The sequence below is a fragment of the Suricata suricatta genome, chromosome 12 (assembly GCF_006229205.1).
Source record: "Suricata suricatta isolate VVHF042 chromosome 12, meerkat_22Aug2017_6uvM2_HiC, whole genome shotgun sequence".
NCBI lineage: Eukaryota > Metazoa > Chordata > Mammalia > Carnivora > Herpestidae > Suricata > Suricata suricatta.
The window spans coordinates 20,743,853-20,770,213 of NC_043711.1; the positions used below are offsets into that span (position 1 = coordinate 20,743,853).

Here is a 26,361-nt window from a genome sequence, read left to right on the forward strand (position 1 = left end):
CAGCACAGAGCCCAACGTAGGGCTCAAACCCATGAACCAAGAGATCATGACCTGAGGCGAAGTCTGATACTTAAATGACTGAGCCACCTAGGCATCCTTGAAGTGTACACTAAGTGCATGAATTGGGGCACCTGGGTGGCCCAGTGAGCTGGGCATCTGACTTAGGCCTAGGTCATGTTCTCGCCATTCCAGAGTTCGAGTCCCAAATCGGCCTCTGTGCTGATAACTCGGAGCCTGGAGTCTACTTCGGATTCTGTGTCTATTATTATCACCAAACAACTAGAAATACAAATTTTTAAAAAGTAAAGATAGTAAAAAAAAAAAAATGTCTGTTCAGGCACTTCTACTACTCTGCAAATTTCCTTTTTTCCTTTTTTTTTTTTTTAATATTTATTTTTGAAAGACAGAGATAGAGCGTGTGGGGGGGAGGGGCAGAGAGAGAGAGAGAGAGAGAGAGAATGAATCTGAAGCAGGCTCCAGGCTCTGAGCTGTCAGCACAGAGCCCGACGTGGGACATGAACTCATGGATTGCAAGATCATGACCTGAGCCCAAGTCAGACACTTAACCGACTGAGCCACCCAGGTGCCCCTACTCTGAAAGTTTTCTTAATGCAAGTGTGATGTAATGTAGTTGACTCACTGGAGAATAATCTGCATGCATGACCCAAAGTGAGTGGTCATCCCAATCAGGAAATAACCCTGAAACAGGAGGAAAAAAACAGTGGCCTCAAAAGCACAGGATCAATCAAGTGATTGTGACCATAAGAAGCTGGCTGTGCTTCTAAGCTCAGTTGTACCATTATGTAAAAAATACATCTACAAAACTTTGTACAGTATAATTCTGTTTGGGCTTTAAACAAAAGGTTATGATACATATATGGATGTGATGGATGTGTATACACACAGCAAACTACAGACATATGTATAAAAGAATAAAAGGCAATATAGAAACAGTGGGGGCAGAGAACCCACAGAGCCTCCACACTGTTAGTACTGAGCAGAGCCCGATGTGGGGTTCAATCCCATGAACTGTGAGATCATGACCTGAGCCGAAATCAAGTTTCAGATCCTTAACCAACCGAGACACCCAGGTGCCCCAAAACTAAACTTTATTTAGAGCAAGATCCTATAGCACCCTAATAAAAATCCCAGCTGGTATTTTAATAAAAATTAACAAGCTGATCCTAAAATTCACATGGAAATGAAAATAATAGCTAAAATAGTCATGAAAAAGAAGAGTAGTTGAAGGACTAACATTCCCTGATTTCAAAACTTACTACAAAGTTACAGTAAGGAAGACAATATAGTATAGACAGAGACACAAATCAATGGAACATAATTCAGAGTCTAGAAATACACCCTTACATTTTTGTTTCTGAATTGTGACCGAACTGATTTTCAACAAGGGCGCCAGGACAACTCGGTAGGAGAACAGTCTGCTAGGACAACTGGATATCCACATTCAGAAGAATGAAGACGAGCCCTTCCTGACACAATACAAACATTAACTCAAATGGATTACGGACTTATCGGTAAGAATTTGTATGATAAAACTCTTAGAAGATAGGAATAAATCTTCATGACCTTAGATTAGGCAAAGGCTTCTTAGATATGACACCAAAATCACAAGGGACAAAAAACAAAACAGATAAACTAGACTTCAACAAAATTAAAACCTTTTGTGCTGTAAACAATGCCATCAATAAAGTGAAAAAAACCACCACAAAATAGGAAAAACTTTTTGCAAATCGCCTGATAAAGGACTTGTATCTAGAATATGTAAACAACTCCTGCAACTCAACAATAAAAAGATAAATAACAATTTTAAGATATGTAAAAGGTCAGAATAGATGTGTCTCTAAAAACATATATACATGACCAACAGGCACAAAAGATACCAATATCATTACCCACTAGGGAAAAGCAAATCAAAACCTTAATGAGATATCATTTCCTACCCACCAGGATGACTATAATCAAAATGATGACACTGATAAGAGTTGACGAGAATGTGGAGAAATTAGAACCCTCATACATTGCTGTCAGGAATGTAAAATGGTGTAGCTGCTTTGGAAAACAGTCTGGCAGTTCTTCAAACTGTTAAATGCAGACTTTCCATACGATTTAGCTATTTCCACTCTTAGGTACATACCCAAGAAAAATGAAAACGTATGTCCACACAAAAACTTGTACACAAATGTTCACAGCAGCATTATTCATAATGGCCAAAAAATGGAAACAAACCTAAGTGTCCATCAGCTAGTTAACAGATCATCAAAATGTGGGAAAGCTACAGAATGGAATAGCATTTGACTATCTAAAACAATGAAGGATGTGATATAGGCTACAACCCGGATGAATCTTGAAAACATTATGCTGAGAGACGCTAATCACAAAAGACCACATGTTTTGTAAGATTCCATTTAAATGAAGTGTCCAGAAGAGGCAAATCTACAGACACAGAAATATCAGCGGTTGCTCAGGGGTGGAGGGCTTGGGGGACAATGGAGAGATGAGTACAGGCTTTCTTTTGGAGGTATTAAATGTTCTAACATCGGTTGTGGCAATGGCTGTACAGTTCTGTGAACATACTAAAAACCACTGAATTGTGTGCTTTAACTGGGTGAAATGTATAGTATGTTAATTATATTTCAAGAGTTCATTAAAGAATTCCACAGCAGAAGCAGTTGACATATTGGGCCACTGGGGCACTCACCTCTTTCTCCACTTCATCCTCCTCTTCCAAAAGATCATACACCTGTTCTAAAAGTTGAATCCCCAGGCCCTGGATTACGTCAGCTCTCAAGACTTCAACCATTCTTCTGATCTTTTCAGAACCTGGCATGATAGCTAAAAGGAAATAATAAAGATAGGGAAAAATAAACACTTCACTGCAGCAAGAACATGTTTTTGTAAAAATCTTGTCATGTTAAGATTCTTTTCACTTTGACATGAGCTTGGTTTAATCCCTTCATGTATTTTTAATGACTACAAATGTATACATGAACTTATGCTTCATGTCTCATTACCAACCTCATACACCTAAAACCCACAACTATCAAATTTGAAGAAAAGCCACATGAAAAATATAAACATGCATTTTATTTATATTTATTTTTTAAAAACAATTTGCATGCAACTTTTCAGGAACACAACTGTTGCATAACACATGATATTCGTTTATGGAGCTATTCAAACAAAATAATAAAAAAAGCAAAAATGTTTTGGGAGCATTCGCTTCTTGACGTGACACATTTCTCCAATAAACATGCTTTCCAGTTTGCTGTAAAAGAATAAACGGATCACCAGGAGGCAGCTCTTTCAAACGGAGTTCCTCAGCCGCTTCCGCCGCTTTCCCGTGAAGCATCAGGGTATCTCGGTACTTCCGATGAAGTTTAAATTCTGACACTGGATCTGGAACCAGGAGATCTTCAGAGCTCTCCTTAGGGTCCAATTTTAGGGTCTGAGTCATCAACTGGACCAAGTCACTCATTTCATTTGTATGACCTTTCCTGGGGGGAGGGAGGGGAGCGGGAAATAAGTCCCCTTGTGATTACATTGGCTTTATGACAATTATTCTTCAAAAAATTAGATGCAAAATAACCTTTAGGAAGTTCTGTTTTTAAAGAGGCAAGTAAGCTCTTACAGACAGACCTTTCTGTAAATAATAAGTATATACCCAACAAAATACAAAACCCAAGTATGTGAGGACAATGGAGAATATACAAAACCTGCACACAGGTTCCGGGAGGGTGTCAACATCTTTTAGTTTAAGGCCCATAGGCAGCTAAAGCACAAAAGAAAACCCACAGTCTTTCTGGCTTGAAGGACCAAAGGTCAAAGTCCAATCATAGCCACTAGAGAGTGAAATCTTAGAAAAGAAAGAACCAGAAAGAAGCAGCTCCAGGATCTGTGTATAAATTCTGCCCAACTATTTTTAAGTAACTTAATTACATCCACTTACAAAGTTCAAGAATATTTAAAGCAATACAAAAATTCCAGCTCCCAATGAGATAAAACTGACAGTGTCTGGCATCCAGTCAAAAATATCAGCTATGCAAAAAGCAGGAAAAGAGCATACTTTTATAAAGAGAAAAAAAAAGTTAATAGAAACAGACCCAAAAGTGACACAAGTGATAGAGTTAGTTGATAAGGACATTTAAGTCCTTATTATAAATATATTCTGTATATCCAAGGTAGGGGAAAGCATTAACATCTTAAGAAGAGGCATGGAAGATATAAAAAGATCCACATGGAACTCCTGGAAATTAAAAGTACACTGTGTTAAATACATGAGATACAATTAGCAAACTAGATGCTGTAGAAGAAAACACTAGTGAACTCAAAGATATGGCAGGAGAATCTATGAAAAATGAAACAGAAAAAAAATCTAAAAAACATGAACACCATCAGTGAGCTGTGGGACAACTTTAAGCAATTTAATATATAGGCAATTAAAATCCTCAAGAAAGCAAGAGGGGCTCTAAAAAACTTTTTGAAGAAGTAACAGTTAAATTTTTACAGATCTGATGAAAACATTCTACAAGAATTCCTAATGAAATCAGATGTGTTCATTAGAAGAGAGATTTTTAGCTCTAACATGTACCAAAACCCATTTATAATGTTATCAATGATGGTGCCGCAGGTCTGATCACTATAATAAATGTATACTTAGGATTAATTCATATAGAACTTGTTTATGAAAGGAGAGAGAAAAACAAGAACTTACTGTTCCTTGGAATCCCCATCTGATTTATCAGTTGAACTTGTAGAAGAACTTAATTCATCCTCAGAGAGACAGTGGATTAGTTTCCTTTCCTATTAGTTTGGAAAAACACAATTCCACATGACAACACAACCAGAATGTAATGCAGGCAACATTCTTAGCTGCGATGTCTACATAAAACACGCACCTAGGTCCAATCTAACAGGACAAACTAATGGTCTAAAAATTGAAGCTACTTTCCCCAAATGATGTCCCAGTTCACCCATAAAGTACACAAATCAACCATGAAGAACTTCAATGTGAAATTTTACAAGGCCCTTTCGTCTCAGCTATGAAGAAATTTCCTTTCCAGAGGATGTGGGCAGTTCCAGTACTCCAGCTCCCAACCAGACGGCTGGTGCCCTAAGGAATTTTAAACTAGAAAAAAATCCCACCTTAAAAAAACCAAGCTCTGTTTGTTTGTATCAGAGACTCTTTGTCAAAATACTTTAAAGGAGCACTTGATTTAATTACATGCAAACCTTAAAACTTTGGAAAATGGAGAAGACTGCCTTAATTAGTGAAACAACTTATTCATAGAATATTGTTAAAGAAAAAAAATCTTCCTTACTTTCAAGAGCAGGGAGTTTGTTTCTAAAAATAATTATATGCTCCTAGAAATAATGTCATAAAGCACAATACAGAAAAATGGATCATTATTCTTGGGGTATCATCACACAGAAAAGTAAACATGGGTTGGAAACCTGCAATTACCCATTTAGCCACTAGATGCTGCCCCTACCTCATCCCTAAGGCTAGAAGGTAAGGAACTCTGACAAAAGCAGGAAACTGAACAAAGATCAGCAAGTGAGACTAAAATTTGGCCAGGTAGGTAGGTATATTGGTTACACAGTAGGATAAGCAAAATGTTGCCTAGTGGAAGCCCTTTCAAGTCTTGTTTTAGGGGTGCCTGGGTGGCTCAGTCAGTCAAGCGTCCGACTTCGGCTCAGGTCGTAGTCTCACCATTCGTGGGTTAGAGCTCCGCGTCAGGCTCTGTGCTGACAGCTCAGAGCCTGGCCTATCTTCCGATTCTGTGTCTCCCCCTCTCTCTGACGTGCCCCTGTTCACACTGTCTCTCTCTCAAAAATAAAAATAAAAGCATTAAAAAAAAATTTTTTAATAAAAAATAAAAAATAAATAAAGTCTTGTTTTAAAGACTACCTAAAAAAAAGATAGTAACTAAGCTACCAACTGCTGATAAGAGCATCCATGAAACTCATTCCCTTAGTGGTGCAAAAATAATCTTTTTAATTATTATTCACCAGTTCTTTTCCTTATCAAGAGTGAAAAGGTGGGGTGCCTGGGTGGCTCAGTTAGCTAGGCATTAGACTCTTGATTTCAGCTCAGGTCATGATCTCACAGTCATGAGATCAAGCCCTGTGTTGGGTTCCATATCCATGTTTAAGATTCTCTCTCCCGAGAGGGACACAAAACTTGAGAGACTATTGAATGCTGAGAATGAACTGAGGGTTGAAGGGGAAGGGGGAGGGGGGAAAAGAGGTGGTGGTGATGGTGGAGCGCACTTATGGGGAAGAGCACTGGGTGTTGTATGGAAAACAACTTGACAATAAAATATTAAAAAAATATATATACTACTCTCAAAAAAAAAAGATTCTCTCTCCCTCTGCCTCTCCCTCACATGCCTGCTCTCTCAAAAAAAAAAAAAAAAAAAAAGAGAGAGAGAGAGAGAGAAAAGGTAGAACTTAAGCCAATTCTGTCCCAGAAATAAATGGAGCTGGCAGTTACAAGGCTTACTGTATTAGTCTTGTCATGTCCCCCCTTTCCATACGACTATGTAATATACCTGAGCCACCCTGCAGTCGGAAGACAACCGTCGGCCAGAGGTGGGCTGGCCTTCTTCTGGCAGTTTCCCTGGTCCTGATGCACTCAGAGAAGCTCTCCTCACTGAAGGGCCTGAAAAAGTGACCACCCCGGCGGTTGTTTGTGGTGGGCTGGCCCCACAGAAGAGGGCTGCACACGGGATATGAAATATGCCCCGGAAGTGCCAGCCCCGAAGCACTTCAGACAGCATACTCATCATCACTCTGGTGTCTGACACCTCAGTTCAAACCTCAGCTCTAGGTCTACTGGTGCTGTGACCCCGGGCAAGTTATTTAAGCCCTCCAAGCCTCAGTTTCCTCAGTTGCAAAACAGAGATAATGCTGTCCGCCTTTGACAGCTGCTGTAAACATGGGACAAGACAATGCTCCTAAAAGGCTTACCATAGTGCTTGAGACACAGTCAGCATTCAATAAATGGAAACCACTAGTACAGCCTTTAGATTATGGTGATAAGAATGACCCGCAGCCCTCAGCCCGGGGCAGCACCATTCTCCCAGCTGCCTCTCTCTGTTCCGGAGAAGAGAGCACTCTTTGACCAGCAGAATCTGAACACGGAAGCAAATGGAACACTCACTCCATTTCCTGTCTGAAATCTCCCAGGAGTTAATGCCACTCAAACCCCTCTTGCTCTCTTTTTCATATCGTTTTCCTCTGATAATACAAGTTCCAGACCTGACAGCTGTGCATGCCAATTTTTTTAAAGGCTTTACTAAGAAATTTCAAAAATTCTTCCAAATCTGTTTCCCAGCTGGATCACAGATGCTGAAAATTCTTCACATCTCACAATCAGAACCAATGCTACATCCAGAAACCATACCAACAACCTCCAATAGATGAAGGGAAGAGAAAACTTTACCTGAGGGGAATACCTCTTCTCGGGACTGTTTTAGTCGCCTCCTCTCTCTGGCTGATAATGGTCGATCCTTTTAAAGAAAGTCAGTTACTTTCATTCCCACTATTTTTATAACTGCTGCAATGCCTGCCGTTATCATCCCGCGCTCTGGGACAGGCCTTCCACAGGCCTTTAAAGGAGGGTCTGTTTGAAACCAGTCCACATCACGGTTACAACTACAGCTAGAATGATCAGAGCCCTCATTCTGGAAAGTACTCATTTTTGGAAGGGTAAATGGAAAATTTCACATTTCCTACATTCAGAATCAACTTTGGTCTCCTTGATTAAGTGGAAGAAACCATCGTTGGAACTACAGAATCTGTCCATATCAATTAAAGCTTCTGCTAAGAATCACAAATATGTGCCCTCCATTGCTTGGCAAAAAGCAGGACTAAGATGGTTTAACCGAAAGCCTCACAATATGTGTAGGGTATTTACAACCACTTCCAATATACACTCGCACAGACCTTCGATGACTGCACCTCCCTGCTCCTCGGACAGCTCGCAGCACACCCGATGACCACTTTACTTTGATTTTCAGCATCCATTTTTCCAACAGTGGGAAGAGAAGGCAAAAGTCGAGGAGAAGCCTCCTGGAACTTAAATAATTAAAAACGGGGAGGTGGGAATTATCCGTTTCATATACAACCATCTCCAAAGTTCCCCTCCCAGTAAGTTTCCTATGTATTTGGCAGTGATTTACTCTCAAAAACTTCCAAACATTGAATTTTATTGGAAAGAAACTCTGTCAAAAGTGAATTACCATCAGAGAAGTTTACAGACAGGGTACTGGTGAAAGTCACTTTAAGAAATGAGGTGTCAACATGATTTTATGCAGAAGAAAAGGGAGAAACTATCCATCAGTATAACACAGGAGGGATCAGAGATTTATTCTTGTTAGCCTGTTCCTTTAACTCTCAAGAGGATTTGTTCATTTTTGATGGAAAATATTAAATCTTCACTCTGTGTTCAATTCACTGACATTTGAAAACTAATATTTAGCATCTTGCCATTGCTACCCCTTTCTGTATGTTCCCTGCATTTCTTATGTGCCTTTTTGGCAACTGTTGATCATTCTAAATAAAGTCTATTTCCCAAGCAGCAACACTATGACTTACTCCAAAGAGATCTCTGCTGACCTGTGTCCTTTCCCCACTGTGTTCAGGCTGTTCTCTTTTCTTCTGTCGTCGCTGTCGAGAGAGGGAAGGCTCAGACCCGGAGCTGTGTGGCTGTAAACCTGGGCTGGTCCTGTCTGGTTTTTCTAGAACACATTCACCAGCAACTTGATCCTTAAAAATAATAAAATGAAACAAACAAAAAAGAAAACAGAATAATGAGATAGTCTTTTGAGCTTCCAAATGGGCAAACTATTTTAAAATTATAAATGGAAATGAGGAGTGTCTTTCTCAAAATGAATGCTCATTTGCAGTGTAGACAGGCAAAGACAAAATGTTGACATTGGTTATCCACATTTTCTGGCATTTTTTTTCTCTTTTTCCAAGTAAAAGTAAGTAATTATTTTAAATTACTCAGATTGTTACTAACGCAAAACTACAGATGTTCAATTCATGTTTTAAAAACTTCTTCTCATAACTTTTAAGTTTTAACAGGATTTCTATTCAGAAAATTAGGAAATGTTTTAAATGAAATCCAATTTAATATATACATACTTCCCAAGTAAACATCAGTTATTTGGATATACCCTAGAAAGAACGAAGAAAACACCACTGGGTTTGCAGTCAGATGGAATCCTACCCAAGAAACTTAATACCCATGAGCCTCAGTTTCCTCTTCAATAAAGGGGTATAGTGCCTCACACACACTGCATGACTGATGGGGGCTGGAGGAGATGGTTCATTAAAGCACTTAGGACTCTGTCTAGCACATACTTGATGCTCAAAAAACAGGAGCTATTACTAGTAGTAGTGATGATGAAGTAAATTACCTTCTCAGTTATAAAAATCACAAAGGACTTAGTATATTTTATTTCAATAGCTGGCTTTTGAAACTAATGCATACAAATAATTAAAATAAAATAGATTTTTACACTTCTTCTTTTCCTTTTTTTTTTTTTTTTTTTTTTAGAGAGAGACAGAATATTCACAAGCAGGGAAGAGGGGCAGAGAGACAGAGAATCCCCAGCAGGCTCCATGCTGAGTGTGGAGCCCAACACAGGGCTCGGTCCCACAACCCTGGGATCATGACCCCAACCGGAATCAATAATCAGATGTTCAAACAACTGAGCCACCCAGGTAGCCTTTATATTTACTTCTTAAACAATTTTTAACTATCAGAACATCTATGTTTTCAAATAGATGGTCACTATTAATTGAATCTCATTCAAGCAACACCTTTTCATCAAGAGCTTCTGTGTGGTACATATTAAAAAGAAAAACAAACAATGCAATGTTAATACAAGGTAAGGTTGCTTTTTTTAAAATTTTTTAAATGTTTATTGATTTTTTGAGAGAGTGAGAGTTTATGTAAGCAGGGGAGGACAGAAAGAGGGAGAGAGAGAATCCCAAGCAGGCTCCATGCTGTCAGCACAGAGCCCAACATGGGGCTTGAACTCACAAACCATGAGATCAGGACCTGAGCCAAAGTCAAGAGTCAGAGGCTTAACCAACTGAGCCACCCAGGTGTCCTGCCTTGAGGTTGATTTCTAAGAGTCATTATCATCTACCATTTAGATTCTCTGGCAAACACAAACTAACAACTCCTGTAATAAAATAATTTACGAATTTATTATTTTGAATACATGTAACACTATATAGAAAATATAGCAAATGAGTACATTTTTACAATATTACATAATAAGGTAGCTGAACAAGGAGACTGTGATAATCAACAGTGGTACAATTGTGCACAGTGAAATAAATGTTTCTCTGCTGATAAGTATAGGCTGTTCAAAATAAAGTTTATACACGTACAGGAATGACACAAGTGACTTAAGGAACTTCTGTATGAAATCCAATTGGTCTTAAAAAAGTTCCTCTAGCTTTATAAATAAAAACAATAACAACAACAAAAAAAGAGGAAATGCTGGACTTAAAGTTCTATCAGAGAAACAAGAAACCCACATGATATATATTTTAAAAAAGACTGTGATCAGGAACAAGACAAAGATGTCCAGTCTCACTACTTCTACTCAATACTGTGCTCGAGGCTCTAGCCAGGGCAGTGAGCCAAGAAAAAGAAAGAAAGGCATCCATATCTGAAAGGAAGAAATAAAACTATCTCCAGTTGCAGATAACATGATCTTGTATTCAAAAAACCCTACAGCCCATTATAGAAAAATATTCAAGAGCGCCTGGGTGGCTCAGTCCATTAAGCATCTGATTCTTGATTTCGGCTCAGGTCATAATCTCGTGGTTTATAAGATTGAGCCCTGCATCGGGCTCTGTGCTGCCAGCACAGAGCCTGCTTAGGATTCTCTCTCCTTCTCTCTCTGCCCCTCCCTTGCTTGCTCTCTCTCTCCTCAAAATAAATAAACATTTAAAAAGTTAATAGAACCAATAGATAATAGATGAGTTCAAGGTTGTAGGACATAATGCCAATATACAAAAATGAACTATATTCCTATACACAAGCAAAGAACACTAGAAGATAAAATTAAAATAACTCCATTTGTAGTAGTATCAAAAGGAATAAAATATTTAAAAATGAATTTAATAAAAGAAGTGCAAGGATTGTACATGAAACAGCAAAAAATCAGTGTTAAGAAATTAAAGACCTACATAAATAGAAAGGCATCTCACATTAATGGACTGCACGACTTATATATTAAGATAGCAGTATTCTGGAAATGATCTACAGATTCAACGCCTACAGAAATCTCAGCCCTTTTTGCAGAAATTCACCAGCTGCAAATTCATATGGAAATGCAAAGGACCCAAACAGCCAAAACAATACTGAAAAATAAGAATAACATTGGGGGTGCCTGGGTGGCTCAGTCGGTTAAGTGACCGACTTTGGCTCAGGTCATGATCTCATGGTTCATGAGTTTGAGCCCTGGGTTGGGTTATCTGCTCTCAGCACAGAGCCCGCTTTGGATCCTCTGTCTCCCTCTGTTTTCATCCCTCCCCTGCATGTGCACACATATGTGCGCACACTTTCCCAAAAACAAACATTAAAAAAAAAGTAGGAAGACTCCAACTTCTCAATTTCAAAACTTAGTATAAAGCTACAGTAATTAAGACTGTGTGCCTGACAGGAGGACAGACATACAGATCAATAGAACAGAACTGAGAGTCTAGAAATAAACCATTACAGTTATAGTCTATGGATTTTCAACAAGAATGCCAAGACAATTCAATAGGGAAAGAATAATCTTTTAATGAATGGTCCTAAGACGAGCTGATATTCATACGGAAGTGTGAAGCTGGACCCCTTCTTCGCACCACACACAAAAATTTAACTCCAATGGATCACGGACTTAAACAAAGAGCTAAAACTATAAACTCTTAGGAGAAAACACTGGGATAGGTGTGTCCGTAACACCGAAAGCACAAGTAACAAAAGAAAAAGTAGACAAAACTGCATTGCGTCAAAATTACAAACTCTTGTGCCTCAAGGGACACCATCGAGAAAACGAAGAGAGCGCACAGACAGGGAAATAGTATCTTCAAACCTTATACCTGGTAAGGGACTGACATTTACAGTAAAGAAGTCTTACAATCCAACAATAAAAAGATAAATAAACCAATTAAAAGGTGGGCAAAGAATCTGAAATGGCCTTTCTCCAAAGTATATAAAAGGCCAAAAAGCACATGAGAAGATGCTGAACACCAAATGCAAATCAAAACCACAACAGAGACCACTTCACACTCACCAGGATAAGCTAGGAAAGAAACAAACCAGAAAATAGCAAGTATTCGTGAGGATGTAGAGAAATGGCAACTCTTGTAGACTGCTGGGAAGTAAAATGATGTAGTTGCTTTGGAAAACAGTTTTAAAGTTCCTCAAAAAGTTAAACATAGAATTAGCATATGTATGACCCTGCAATTCCACTCTTAGATACAAACCCAAGAGAACTGAAAACCTATGTCCACACAAAACATTATGTATAAGAATGTTTGTAACAGAATCATCCATAGTAACCAAAAACTGGAAACAACCCAAATGTTCATCAACTGATGAATGAACAAATAAAATATGGTATATACATACAGTGAATTTATTTGGCAATTTAAAAAGCAATGAAACACTGGTATAAGCTATAACATGAAGACATCTTGAAAACATTATGCTAAGTAACAGAAGCCAGACACAAAAGGCCCTAAATAGTATGATCCTATTTCTAGGCCTACCTCATTTCATTACATTCCACTTAATTGTGCTTTACAGATACTGTATTTTTTACAAATGGAAAGTCTGTGGTAGCTCTGCAACGACCAAGTCTATTGGCACCATTTTTCCAACAGTATTTTCTTGCTTTATGACTGTCACATTTTGGTAATTCTCACAACATTTCAAATGTTTTCAATAGTATAATATTTGTTATGGTGATCTGTGATGTTACTACTGTAGTTGTTTGGGTGCACCACAAACTACCCATAAAAGATGGAGGATTTAATTGATAAATGTATGTGTTCTGATTGCTCCGCCTACTGGCCGTTCCTCCACCTCTCTCCATCTTCCTGGGACTTCTAATTCCCTGAGACACAGCAACATGAAAATTAGGCCAATTACTAATCCTACAATGGCTTCTAAGTGTTCAAGTAAAAAAAAGAGTCGACCGATGCGTCACACTTAACTGCTGTCTTATTTAAGGAAATCACCAGTCACCCCAACTTTCAGCACCCACAGCATTGGTCAGCACTCATTAACATTGAGGTAGGACCATCCACCACCAAAAAGATTACGATTTCCTGAAAGCTTAGATGATAGACTATGGTGTAAATGTAACTTTTATATGCACTAGGAAACCAAAAATTTCATGTGACACCCTTTACTGCAATATTCACTTTGCTGCAATGATCTGTAATTGAACCTGCAATATCTCTGATGTCTGTACATGAAATGCTCAGAACAAGAAAATCCATACAGATAATGGTTGCCAAGGGCTGCAAGCAAGGAGGAATAGAGAGTGACTATTAGTGGGTTCAGGTTTCTTTTTGAGGTTATAAAAATGTCCTGGGGTGGGTGGGTGGCTCAGTCTGTTAAGACTCTGACTCTTGATTTCGGCTCAGGTCACAATCTCACCGTGGTGGGATTAAGCCTCTAGCTGGGCTCCATCCTGAGCATGGAGCCTGCCTGGGGTTCTCGCTCTCCCTCGGCCCCACCTCCCCTGCTCCTGCTTCCATGTGCACTCGCTGTCTCTCAAAAAAGAAAACAAACATTACAAAAAATGTTTTGGAATTAGATAGTGACGACTGTGTAACTCTATAAATAGACTAAAAAGCATTGAATTAGTACTATAATTTTTTTTTATGTTTTTTATTTATTTTTGAGAGACAGAGAGAGACAGTGTGAGCAGGGAAGGGCCAGAGAGAGAGGGAGACAGAATCCGAAACAGGCTCCAGGCTCCGAGCTAGCAGTCAGCACAGAGCCCGACGCGGGGCTCGAACCCACAAACCGTGAGATCTGACCTGAGCCAAAGCCAGACGCTTAACCGACTGAGCCACCCAGGTGCCCCTGAATTAGTACTATAAAATTAGAAAAAAGTGAAAGAAGTGGACCTGAATATAATTTGAGAGCCAAGCAAAACACATATAATTTTATCCACAAAGTACTAAGAATTCCAGGGTCCAAAGAAAGCTTAAGACTTCAGTCCAAGGACTTTAAGTGACAAGAGCATTTCTACACAAAAATAAAGTGTTATTAAAAAAATTTGAATATAAATGTATAGAATAAGTTTACAATCTATGTAAAAGATATCAAATAAAAAAGTATATCAAATTTAAGTATACTTAGCATAGATTATAAAACTAGTTAATATACATCTTAAATAGATTTTTAGAATATTTTACATATAAAAATGAAAAGTTCACCAAATGTTCTGGCTTTCTCTCTAATCCTCAGCTATTGCCATGCTTTATCTAACTCGGGCTTCTTTCCATGTTCAAGTAAAAGTTAACCTTTGGGGCGCCTGGGTGCTCGGTCAGTTGAGCGTCTGACTTCAGCTCAGGTCACAATCTCACGAATCGTGGGTTCATCAGGCTCTGTGCTGACAGCTCAGAGCCTGGAGCCTGCTTCGGATTCTGTGTCTCCCTCTCTCTCTCTCTCTCTGTCTCTCCCCACTGCTCATACTCTGTCTGTGTTTCTCAAAAAAAAAAAAAAAAAAAAAAAAAAAAAAAAAGATAAAAATAAAAGTTAACCATTAAAGTTACTCAGAATAGGGGCGCGTGCGTGGCTCAGTTGGTTAAGCAGCTGACTTCAGCTCAGGTCTTGTGGTTCGTGGGCTGGAGCCCCTCATCGGGCTCTGTGCTGACAGCTCAGAGCCTGGAGCCTGTCTTCGGATTCTGTGTCTCCCCCTCTCTCTCTGACCCTCCCCTGCTCATGCTCTCTCTCTCTCTTTCTCTCAATAAATAAATAAAACATAAAAAAATTTTTTTAAGTTACTCAGAATAGTCTTTTAGTATGAAAATTCTTTTGCTCATTTCCTTTTTTTCTTCTTTTCCTTCCCCTTTGGTTCCAACACATCACTTTTTTTTTTTATTCTTAAGAAATCAGATCAATCACTAACTTTCCAAGAGCAAGAAGAATATGATGTTACCTACTTGTTGGAACTACCCATCCCTGTGGAGGCCTAACTAAGGAAGAGTGACAAAGAAATGGGAAACAAGTACCCTACTTCTACCAAATACCCTATGCCAGGGCACAGAAGGGATCTAAGAAGCCCTGGGTCCTACCTTTTAGTTTGTGTAATGTTTATTAAAAAAATTTTTTTTAATGTTTATGTATTTTTGAAGGAGAGAGAGACAGAGTGTGAGAAGGGGAAGAGCAAAGACAGAGAGGGAGACACAGAATCCAAAGCGGGCTCCAAGCTCTGACCTGTCAGCACAGAGCCCCAAATGGGGCTCAAACTCATGAGCCATAAGATCATGACCTGAGCCAAAGTCAGATGCTTAACCGACTGAGCCACCCAGGCCTCCCAGTTTGTGTATGTTTAAATTGGTACACAGAGTAACTGATACTCCCAAAACACCAGCTAGAGCACGACAAATGACATGACCTGCACCTTTGTAACTCCACTCTCCAGTCTTCTCTCTGAAACCAACACCTCATACGTATCACTCACCTGGTCTTTTGGCTTTTGGTCTGTGTTTGGGGGCTGCAGAGGATTCAGCGGGTCGTTCTTTCCCCCAGTGACATCTTCAGAGGACCATGTGGGAATCAGGTTTCTGGGGGAAGCGCCGGTGTTAGTGCCATCCTGCAGCTTCTCCTTCACTTGAGAAATACTGCATTTACCTTCTAGCTCATTCTCCCGACCTAAGCCATCACTCAGTGAGTCCCTCCTTTCTGAAGGTAAGATGTCAATATTCACTCTACTGATCGTGGCTAGGGATTCTGCAGTATTGCTCATGTCTGGCTTGGAGGTGTGGTCTTTCAGACTTGCTGGTGTCTTCAAGGGGCCAATGACCACGGGTTTCTCCTGGGACAAACATTTGTCTTCACCCTGAGTGAAGATATGCTTCTAATTTATTACAGCACTCCTCACACCCCATAAAATTAACTCAAAAAGAAACAGCAGTTCCTCAGAAAGTTAAACACAGAATCACCACATGACCCGCAATCTCACTCCTAAGTAAATATCCCAAATATTTACTGAGAAGTAAGGACTCAAACAGGTATATCCTCACCAATGTTTAGAGCAGCATTATTCACCATTGGCCTAAAGGTGGAAACAACATCAATGTCCATTAGCAGATAATGGATAAATAAAATATGATACACACATACAATGGAATACCATAAAGCCGTTACAAGGACTGGAGTACTGACACATGGTACAACATGGGTGAACCTTGAAAGCACGCTGAATGAAATAAGCAAGACACAAAAGGACAGATATTGTATGATTCACTTACCTAGAACCCGCAAACTCATAGAGACAGAAAGAAGATTAGAGGTTACCAGGGCCTGGGAACAGGAGGAATGGGGGACAATATATTGCTTATGAGTACAGAGCTTGCTTGGAGCGATGAAAGGGTTTTGGAAGATAGGGGTGATGGTTACACAGCATTGAGAGTGTAGTTAAGGCCACTAAACTGTATGCTTAAAAATGGTTCAAAATGGCAAATTCTATGTCATATATATTTCACCACAATAAAAGAAAATTTAAAAATTTAAAAATGAATCAACAACCTAAATACAAGACCTAAAATTATAAAACTCCTAGAAAAAAACATAGACATCATCATGAACTTGGATTTGGCATGGGATGGGATTCTTTTTTTTTTTTTTAATTCTTTTTTATGCTTTTTACTTATTTTTGAAAGACAGAGAGAGAGAGAGAGAGAGAGAGAGAGAGAGAGAGAGAGCGCATGCAAGCAGGTGAGGGTCAGAGAGAAAGAGGGAGACACAGAATCTGAAGACAGGCTCCAGGCTCTGTGCTGTCAGCACAGAGCCAGATGCGGGGCTCGAACCCACGAACTGTGAGAACATAACCTGAGCTGGAGCTGGCCGCTTAACCGACTGTGCCACCCAGGCACCCCGGGATGGGATTCTTAGATAGGACACCACAAGCACAAGCAAGATAAGGAGAAAACAAACAAACAAACAAACAAACAAAAAAACAGATATATTGGATTTCATCAAAATTAAAAACTTTTGTGCGTAAATGGATATTGTCAAGAAACTAAAAAGCCAAGGCGCCTGGGTGACTCAGTCAGTTAAGCCTAACTCTGGATTTTGGCTCAGGTCATGATCTCATGGTTTGTGAGTTCAAGCTCCATGTCTGGCCCTGCACTGCCAGTGTGGAGCCTGCTTGGGATTCTTATTCTCTCTCTCAGTCTCTCTTTCTCTCTCATTCTCGCCTCTGCCCCTCCCCTGCTCGTGTTCATGCTTTCAAAATAAATAAATAAACTTAAAAAAAAAGTAAAAAGCCAACCTACAGCATGGGAAGAAATATTTGTAAATCATATCTCTGATAAGGAGCTAGTGTCCAGAATATAGAAAGAACTCTCAGAATTCAACAACAAAAATACAAAAAACCCAATTAAAAAATTGGCAAAGGGTTTAAGAGACATTTCTCCAGGGAAGTAATACAAGCTTCCTCAAGAAGCTTGTGGGAAAGTACTTTATGTCACTGGTCATCAGGGAAATGCAAATCCAGACTACACTCAGTAGTTCACATCCACTCGGATGACTAGAATCAGAGAAGTAGAAAATCACAGGAGCTGGTGAGGTTGTGGAGACACCAAAACTCTTGTGGACTGTTGGTAGGAAAGTAAAATCGTGCAACCGCTTTGGAGAACGGCATTGTGGTTCCTCAGAAAGTAAACACAGAATTACCACGTGACCCAGCAATTCCACTCCTATGTATTTACCCAAAAGAAAAAGGGACTCAAAGACTTGTACCCAAATGTTCATACCAATAGGCAAAGGTGGAAACAACTCAGCACCCACCAGTGCATGACTGGATAAGCAAACTGTGGTGCACATAGAACGGAGTATCACTCAGACATAAAAACCAAGGAAGTGCTGACACATGCTACCTCAAACACATGCTGAGTCAAAGAAGCCAGACACACAAAGTTACATAGTATATGGTTCCATTTATATGAAATGCCTGGAATCGGCAAATCCATAGACAGAAAACACATTGGTGGTTTCCAGGGGCGGGACGGAAGAGGGAATGACAATGATTACTTAATGGTCTGGGGTTTCCTTTTGGGGTGATATGAAATGTTTTGAAACTAAATAGAAATGGTGGTTGCACAACATTATGAATGTACTAAATGCAATTAATGGCTCACTTCAAAATGGTTAACTTTATATTATATAACTTGCTTTGAATACCTACTATTTCAATAGCTGCTAGAGTACATACCCTTTATAACGAAACATACCATTACATATGTCTTGGAGCCCTCAGAAGAGTGAGGCTGGAGGGAAATGATTTTATGATTTGATTCAGCCTTTCCAGAAACCACTGCAGCAACAGGTTTCGATTTAGAGTCACCACTTTTAATATTATTTTTGGAGGTTTTTCTTTATGAGGAAGAAAAGAAAAAATGATTATCAGTATAGTGAAGATGGAAGGTTTTTACATATATGGGGAAATGTATGTATTATAAGAACTATAGAACTGCTCTATTTAGAGAGAATAGTCTTCCAAAAACATGCAGCATTCTGCAAAAACACTTGACCGGCATTTTTTTTTTAATGTTTATTTATTTACTTTGAGAGAGAGACTGCGAGCAGAAAAAGGGCAGAGAGAGAGAGAGAGAGAAAGAGAGAGAATCCTAAGCAGGCTCCGTGCTGCCAGCCTCGAGCCCAATGCAGGGCTCAATCTCATGAAACATGAGATCATGACCTGAGCCAAAATCCAGAGTTGGGTGCTTAACCAACTGAGCCACCCAGGTGCCCCTTGACTAGTACTCTTCAAAAACAATCAAGGTCATGAAAAACAAAGAAAGTAAGAAACTGTCACAGACACAAGGTGACCAAGGAGACAGGAGGACTAAATGTAACATGGGATCCTGGACTGGATCCTGGCAGAAAAAGGAAGTTAGTAGGAAAACTGGTGAAAGCCAAATGAAGTCAGGTGTTCAGTCAACAGTAAGGCACTGATGCCATTTACAGCATGTCAATGTTTACGACGGGAGACACTGGGTGAGGGGTATATATAAACTCTCTGCAACTCGTCTGTAAAGGCAAGACTATTCCAAAATTTAAAATCTGTGAGAAATTACCTCATGTACAGAAGAACCAGCATAACTTTCAAGTTTCATATGTTTGTGATTAAATCGTGACTGCTTTGCCAAGTTTGAGAGTATGCTCAGCCTGGACTTGCGGAATAAAAGTATAGAGAATTAATATCCTCAACTCTTAGTGACATTCCTAGAACCCAGCTAACTCACCCTTTGGAGAGTTCAAAGGGTGAGACCAGTGCTGTGGGAAGTCAAAGGTCTGTTTGATGTGAAATTACAGACAATGTAAATAAAAAGAAGGTCTTTGTGTCTCCCCTGGGGCCTCTCTAGCATTGCTCTCAAATCTAACAGCTCACAAGGCAGAGACCATGAAGCTCTCATCCGGCCTGAACTCTCAGATCCTGAAACAGTTGGTTAGTGAGGGTAACACCTACCAGTCAAAGAAAGAAATTTTTCTGTTGAGAAACGTATATGAGTGAAAAGGGAAACTTATGAAAGCTCTCAAATCTGAGTGTTAATTTTTAAACATGACTATTATCTTACATGGCACATATGCAATAGGCTTCTTAGATAATCTCACTTTCATACGGTAGCTAAAACATATATTCTTTTGAAAGAATTGTACTCGATAGGTCTTGGAATCCTCTAAATGGTTCTCCAGAGTTCTGATTTTAGCAATAAAGTAAACCTCAACACATGGCCTAATCACACAATTTTCCTTCATGGTTAAAAAAAAAATTACCCGGGCACCTGGGTGGCTCAGTCCACGAAGCATATGATTCTTGATTTCGGCTCAGGTCATGATCTCGAGGTTTCTGAGTTCAAGCCCCTCACCAGGCTCTGTGCTGACAGTACCCAGATTCTTTCTCTCCATCTCTGTCTGCCCTCACTCGCTCACTTGCATACACTATCACTCTCTCAAAATAGTCTTAAGATAAATAAAAATTTTAAAATCATCATAAATTCTAACATGTGAAAATTATACAAGCCACCTTCTTTTATCTCGTCTATCTAGCCACCTATTTGCAAGGGAAGTAGCTTACGCCTTTGTGGCCTCCAAAAACAAAGAGATTTGGTGCTTTATGTAAGGCTGCCTCAGGATGCTCCTCACAGAGGGTCTTTCTTCAGGCCTTTTGCTCAGCATTGTTCTTATCAGTTCTGCCAGCTCTGGGCTATAGTCTTTCGGCATCGGAGGCAGCTACAAAGAGAAATGATATTGCAATTATGACTATGGTCTTGTGAAACAAAGTCTGAAAGAAAAGGTAGAGGCTTCCCAATATTTCTTTAAAGTTACTGGAAACCAACTTGACAATAAACTATTAAAAAAGAAAGTTATTACCCACAGGAGTGTCCAACTTCGGCTCAAGTCATGATCTCAGGGTTCATGAGTTTGAGCCCCACATGGAGCTCTCTGTTATCAGCACAGAGCCACTTTGGATTCTCTGTTCCCACTATCTCTCTGCCCCTCCCCCACTCATGTCTCTCTCTCAAAACTAAAGATTAAAAAATAAAAGTAAAAATGAAAGTACCTGTTTGTGTATGTGCATGTATAATAAAGACATGTATATCTTCATATGGTCAGGAAAATGCTAGGAAGGCTACACACAAAATTGTTAATAACGGTTATCTCCAGAGGATAGAAGAGAATCGAAGGAGGGGAATTTCACTCCTTTCTTGTTTGATTCTTTAAGTAGTGGAATTATGGGCAAATTTTACTTTTTTGTGTGTGTGTTTTCAATACTTGAAATTATGAAATTGAGTCTTGGCATAATATTAAAGTCAATAACTAGGTTACAGCTTTAAAACCTAACAGTGTGTACAGATGCCTAACACTACAGAGGACAACCAGACTCATGGAACTAACATAGAAAGTTGGTCGCTCTGGTGTCTACATCACACACATTGCTTTCTGCAGTCCTTAACTGCTTACTTGTAATTATGATGATCATCAAAGGAGCAAAATGTTCAATGTTCAATGAATAGACTCATTTTATTTTCATTTATTATTATTATTTTACATTGTTGCAAAGTGTCTTCCAATCACAGGGTACTGAGCACGCTGGGAATGGAATGGGGATCTCTGCCCAGAGAAGACTAATTTCAGATGGGGCTCATTTAACCAAAACTGCTTAGAAGATGCTACCAATATCCTCTCAGGGCACCTGCACATTATGTGGCTACAAGGTAGATGTTTTTTTTGTTTATGTTTTTTTTTTTTGGATGCTCTTTATTTTTGAGAGACAGCGTGAGTAGGGGAGGGTGAGAAAGAGAGGGAGACACAGAATCCAAAGCAGGCTCCAGGCTCTGAGCTGCCAGCACAGAGCCCGACATGGGGCTCAAAACCACAAACTGTGGAATCATGACCTGAGCCAAAGCCAGACGCTTAACTGACTGAGACACCCAGGTGCCCCAGAGGTAGATGTTTTCAAAAAGCCAAAACTTCAGAACAATTAAGACACCTTTACAAATTAATATTAATGGGGCGCCTGGTGGCTTGGTCGGTTGAGCAGCCGACTTCAGCTCAGGTCATGATCTTGCAGTTCATGGGGTGGGAACCCGCACCAGGCTCTGTGCTGACAGTTCAGAGCCTGGAGCCTGTTTCAGATTCTGTGCCTCCCTCCTCTCTCTCTGACTCTCCCCTGCTCATGCTCTGTTTCTCTCTGTCTCAATAAAAATAATTTTTAAAAAACCATTAACAAATTAATATTAAAAAATATTAATCCCCTCTTTCTTTTATATATATATATATATATATATATATATATATATTTTTTTTTTTTTTTTTTTTTTTTTTTTTGAGAAACAGACAAAGCATGAGTGAGGGAGGGGCAGAGAGGGCAACACAGAATTCGAAGCAGGTTCCAGGCTCTGTGCTGAGACTGGTCTTGTGGGGTTTGAACCGATGAGCCATGAGATTATGACTTGAGCCAAAGTCAGACGCTCTACCGACTGAAGCACCCAGGCACCCCTAATCCTGTCTCTTTCTAATTCAACCTTCCCCACAGAAGGGACCTACTATTCTTACATATCCAACTGACATCAATGATTACTCGTTTTTGCCAAGAGCTACTTACAAAGGTGCATTAAATTAACTTTGCTCCAAATATTAAACACAATTAGTTTCAGAATATTCTTTACCTTTCCTTCAATAATCCGGTAAACTAAAGAATTCATGTCTTTTGCATTGAAAGCATGCTTCAGGGTGGCCATTTCATAAACACAGCATCCCAAAGCCCAAACATCAGACTAGAAAAGAAAAACAGTAAAAGTTAAATGTCAGAATGCCTTACTTCTATTTTTCCTCTTAAAAAACCAAAAACAAAAATAGACATTTTCCTTGAGCCAGTTCACAGATAGTTCTTCTATCTGATGGGTTCTGAAGTTATGAATATTGTCCTAGGGACAAGGGGAACTGGCATCTGCAGCCCGATCCTACCTTATAGTTGTAGGGCTTGTTTGAAAACAGTTCAGGGCTCATGTAGTAGGGTGTGCCAATGAGAGTGCTGGCCATGTCACAGTGGTTTTCTAACACTCGAGCGATTCCCAGGTCACCTACTTTGATGATGTTTGTCCTTGTTAGGAAGACATTTTGAGTTTTTAGATCTCGGTGAAGGATGTGTTTTTCATGTAAATACTGAGGAGAGAAGTAAGACTTAATTAAATATAAATATACTTACCTACTTACTTACTCCTGTCTTCCTATATACCAGCAACAACTGCACGAGTTACAGAGTCTCAGTTACCGAGGTAACTAAACACCACTGTTTTATAATCTCCAAACAAAAGGTCTGATTCACAACTTTCCAAAGTAAGGAATTAAGTTCCATGCATAGTTTGCCCAAATTTCTTCAAAACTATTCCCTGGTACCTTGACAATTTTACCATTTAGCATTAAATGGATCCAGTTAAAACACACTTACAAATTCCCACTGAAAGTAGAAAGACATCTAACTTGTACAGAGTCCGATACACATTCCCCTTACATTCATGCAATCTTCACCTTAATAACATTTTCAAATATAACAAGATCACTTTTGTTTAGAGAGAGTATCTTAAAATTTAAACAAGGTCAGTCACTTCTGGACAAGTCTGCTCAGTTCCAAAGTAGTATCTCATAAACAGTCTCACTTTGACTATGCGAATATTCAAACACAAACATGTTTTGCATTTCTGCTCACTCTGCCACAGCAGGGTAAAAGCCCAAATCACCAGTTTCGGCATATTAATTGGCCCAACCACCTTTCAATATGACATAGCTGACCAGCTGATAACAGACGTGGTCATTCTTTGCTCTTTGTCGACTCAGCGCCCTTAAAATTGACTTTGCTATGAGTAGTAAATGAATAGAGATCTGGCATCCCCCGCAAACTGACATTCACATCTACTTCAATACAGACATTGTTCATTCAGAAACACTCGAATGCTATGGTGAGGGAGACTGGTCCACTTCATACATGGATTTTTAAAAAATCCATTCTTTTTTTTCATGAAGCATTTCCCTAAAATCCACCTGCCATCCACCTGTCTGTCACCTTGGAGCAAGTGGAATGCTGGGAATCTGGACAGTACCTGCAGAGCCATGGCGATCTGAACAAACCACTCCACCACCTGACTCTCAGGCAGAAGCCGCCCCTTCTGCTCTTTGAGCTTTCGGTACAGATCACCTCCTTCGCAGAAGCCCATGACGATGTACAGCAGACCATCCCCTCCCTCCCACGACTCCTTGTAGGTGACAATGTTAGGGTGCTTCAACTGAGACAGGAGCTGAGCTTCCTGTTCAGCAGCGCGCCGCTCTCGGCTGGAGGCGTTTCGGAGGTTCAGCTTTTTGATGACATACTACAGAGAAAACACATGATTTTACAGAGTGCAAATACGCATACAGTTTTATAGGTTTAAGAGTATTTAAGGGTTCTCCTGAATGTCCTCAAAACCAACCTCCCAGAGCCTGTAAGATAACCTATTCATTTTGTTGTTCACAAAGTGCAAACTTGGGAAAAAGATTTGCTATCACTTACTAATACTTTCAACAGGTTAGACTTATAGCAGGTTGGATGGTCACAAAAAAGTTACACTTCCCATCTGCATTTTCTAACTTCATTAATGGATAAAAGATGAGTCCATGTGAACATACAACTGGATCAATCATAAAATCTGTGGCAGAGATTCCTTAACCTCTAAGTTCCCCCCTACAAAAGTATATAACATACGGTTTGAAAATACGCCTGCAGAGAGCATGGGTTCATAGTTTGCCTTAAATAATCAAAGGGATCCATGGCCTAATAAGGTTAAAAATCACTGATTCTGAACATTAAAAGTCATTCCCATTAAAAAAAAAATCGGTATCCTCTGACCCCTAATACATTGCCCTTGACCAATTAACAGTCCATACAATTCATTACTCAACAAACTTGCTTTGCAAAACGTAAACTGCTGCTCAAATATGAGGGGCTGTTATTGCAACCAATACCGCATTCTCCGCTCAAAAAATCCAGTGACCTCCCCAACGCCCCCTATCTCTACTGAATAAATCTCTTATGTCTAAGCTTGTGCTCCAGGCAGAGCTTCCAGCACCTGACACCAGGCAGAATAGGCTAGAGAGCCTTATACTTGAAGGAACATCTCCTTTCAGCCTGGGGCACTACCCCAGTCCTGGTGTCATTATTCAGAGTACCTCCTTTTAGTTTCAAAACTGTCCCACTTTGTATGATACATTATATGGTCACCCTATTTATAAACCACTTTAAAGAACCGGCCCATTATCCTGAGGGGCAAGGGATAAAGGAGTGACCATGTTAGAGGTAAGTTTTAGAAGCATCACTGAGATGGCACAGAAAGTGATGGGTTGAAGAGTAAGCCAAGTGGCAGGGAGGACATGGAGGCCATGGCCACAACTCAGCTAGAGGATGATGCACTGGATTGGGGTGGTACCAGTGGATAGAAAGAAGCCTGCTGGCTTAGTGGGCAGATGACTGGGGGCGGTGGTGTCTGTCAAGAATGACTCCTGGTTATGGCCGGCTTGGGCAACTGGATGGCTGGTGGGGCAATCACTGAAATGGGGACCATGAAAGCAGATTTGGCGGGAAGGTGATCAACTGAGTCCAGTAGTCTCCAGGTCAGATGTATGAGGCCCTTCATCCAAAGAGTAATCCTTGCCAGGCACTGTGTGACATTCTGGGAATGAATGCTCTCACGGAACTGTCAGAGTGGGGAAGGTGTGTAGATCAAGCACAACAATCAATACTATAAAGGAGAACTAATACAGGCAGTTTGGGGCGCATATTACAGTACGGCCTGGCCTACTCTTGATGGTATGGGACGGTTTCGCTGAAGAAGTAACATCGAGGGGAGTCCCCTTCAGACCACGGCGGCCTCAGCATACCGCTGCCTGCCCTCCACCCCCTGCCGGGCCCCAACCCCGCCGACCTGCCTGCCGTCCCGCCGGTGCCTCACGAGCGTCACCTCCCCGTAGCTGCCCCTGCCCACGACCCGCAGGTAGCAGTAGGCAGCCAGGGGCATGTTCCCGGCGCCGGCCCAAAGCTGGGATGCGGCGACAACTGCGGCCAGGGTAGCGGGCCGCGGCGGGAGACCCCGCTCATGCCCAAGAGACCGCGGTACTGGAGGCTGCGGAGACTGCCGGGCCCCGATGCGAGTACAGAAGCCGGGCCCACAGCAACGCCGCTGCCATAGCGATCCCTGCTAGCGCAGCAGGGCGCATGCTCCGGCGGCCCGGAAGCATCCACCACAGAGCGGAAACGCCCGGCCGCCAGAGCGGTTCCACTATCTGGGAGGACCCGCCATAGAGACCAGGCTCAGGACGGCCAGAGCGACTCCGCTGGTCCTTGCGCGCGCACCTTCTGCTTCGGTTCCACCGCCGGGAATTTCCGGGTTGCGAGCAACAATAAACTCAAGGAAGTTTGCACCTGCGTTATCTAAGTGCTTTGAAAGTATTGGTCCTTCCTTCTACAAATAACTTATTGACCGCCTACCATGTGCCAGGCTTACAAAGTCCCTGTCCTCCTGAGACTCCTCATTCTAACCGAGGGA

General features: G+C 40.5%; 1 protein-coding gene across 4 annotated transcripts in view; it reads right to left on the reverse strand.

Annotated features, from left to right (window-relative positions):
* NEK4 (NIMA related kinase 4) overlaps positions 1–26,035 on the reverse strand; it is a 42,211-nt gene extending 16,176 nt beyond the window's left edge. The window contains exons 1-14 of one of the 4 annotated variants that reach the window (XM_029917608.1): positions 25,741–26,035; positions 23,887–24,153; positions 22,754–22,951; positions 22,456–22,563; positions 20,361–20,515; positions 18,514–18,655; positions 15,741–16,118; positions 8,638–8,787; positions 7,966–8,097; positions 7,463–7,529; positions 6,570–6,679; positions 4,730–4,818; positions 3,307–3,512; positions 2,717–2,850 (exon numbers count right to left, since the gene is read on the reverse strand). In XM_029917608.1, coding sequence (XP_029773468.1) covers positions 2,717–2,850; positions 3,307–3,512; positions 4,730–4,818; positions 6,570–6,679; positions 7,463–7,529; positions 7,966–8,097; positions 8,638–8,787; positions 15,741–16,118; positions 18,514–18,655; positions 20,361–20,515; positions 22,456–22,563; positions 22,754–22,951; positions 23,887–24,153; positions 25,741–25,833 — 2,229 coding nt within the window. In that variant the 5' untranslated portion in view covers positions 25,834–26,035. Of the gene's footprint in view, positions 1–2,716; positions 2,851–3,306; positions 3,513–4,729; positions 4,819–6,569; positions 6,680–7,462; positions 7,530–7,965; positions 8,098–8,616; positions 8,788–15,740; positions 16,119–18,513; positions 18,656–20,360; positions 20,516–22,455; positions 22,564–22,753; positions 22,952–23,886; positions 24,154–25,740 lie in introns of all 4 variants that reach the window. The other 3 variants (XM_029917607.1, XM_029917610.1, XM_029917609.1) reach the window with 3 other exon arrangements.
* Between the last annotated feature and the right edge of the window lie 326 nt (positions 26,036–26,361).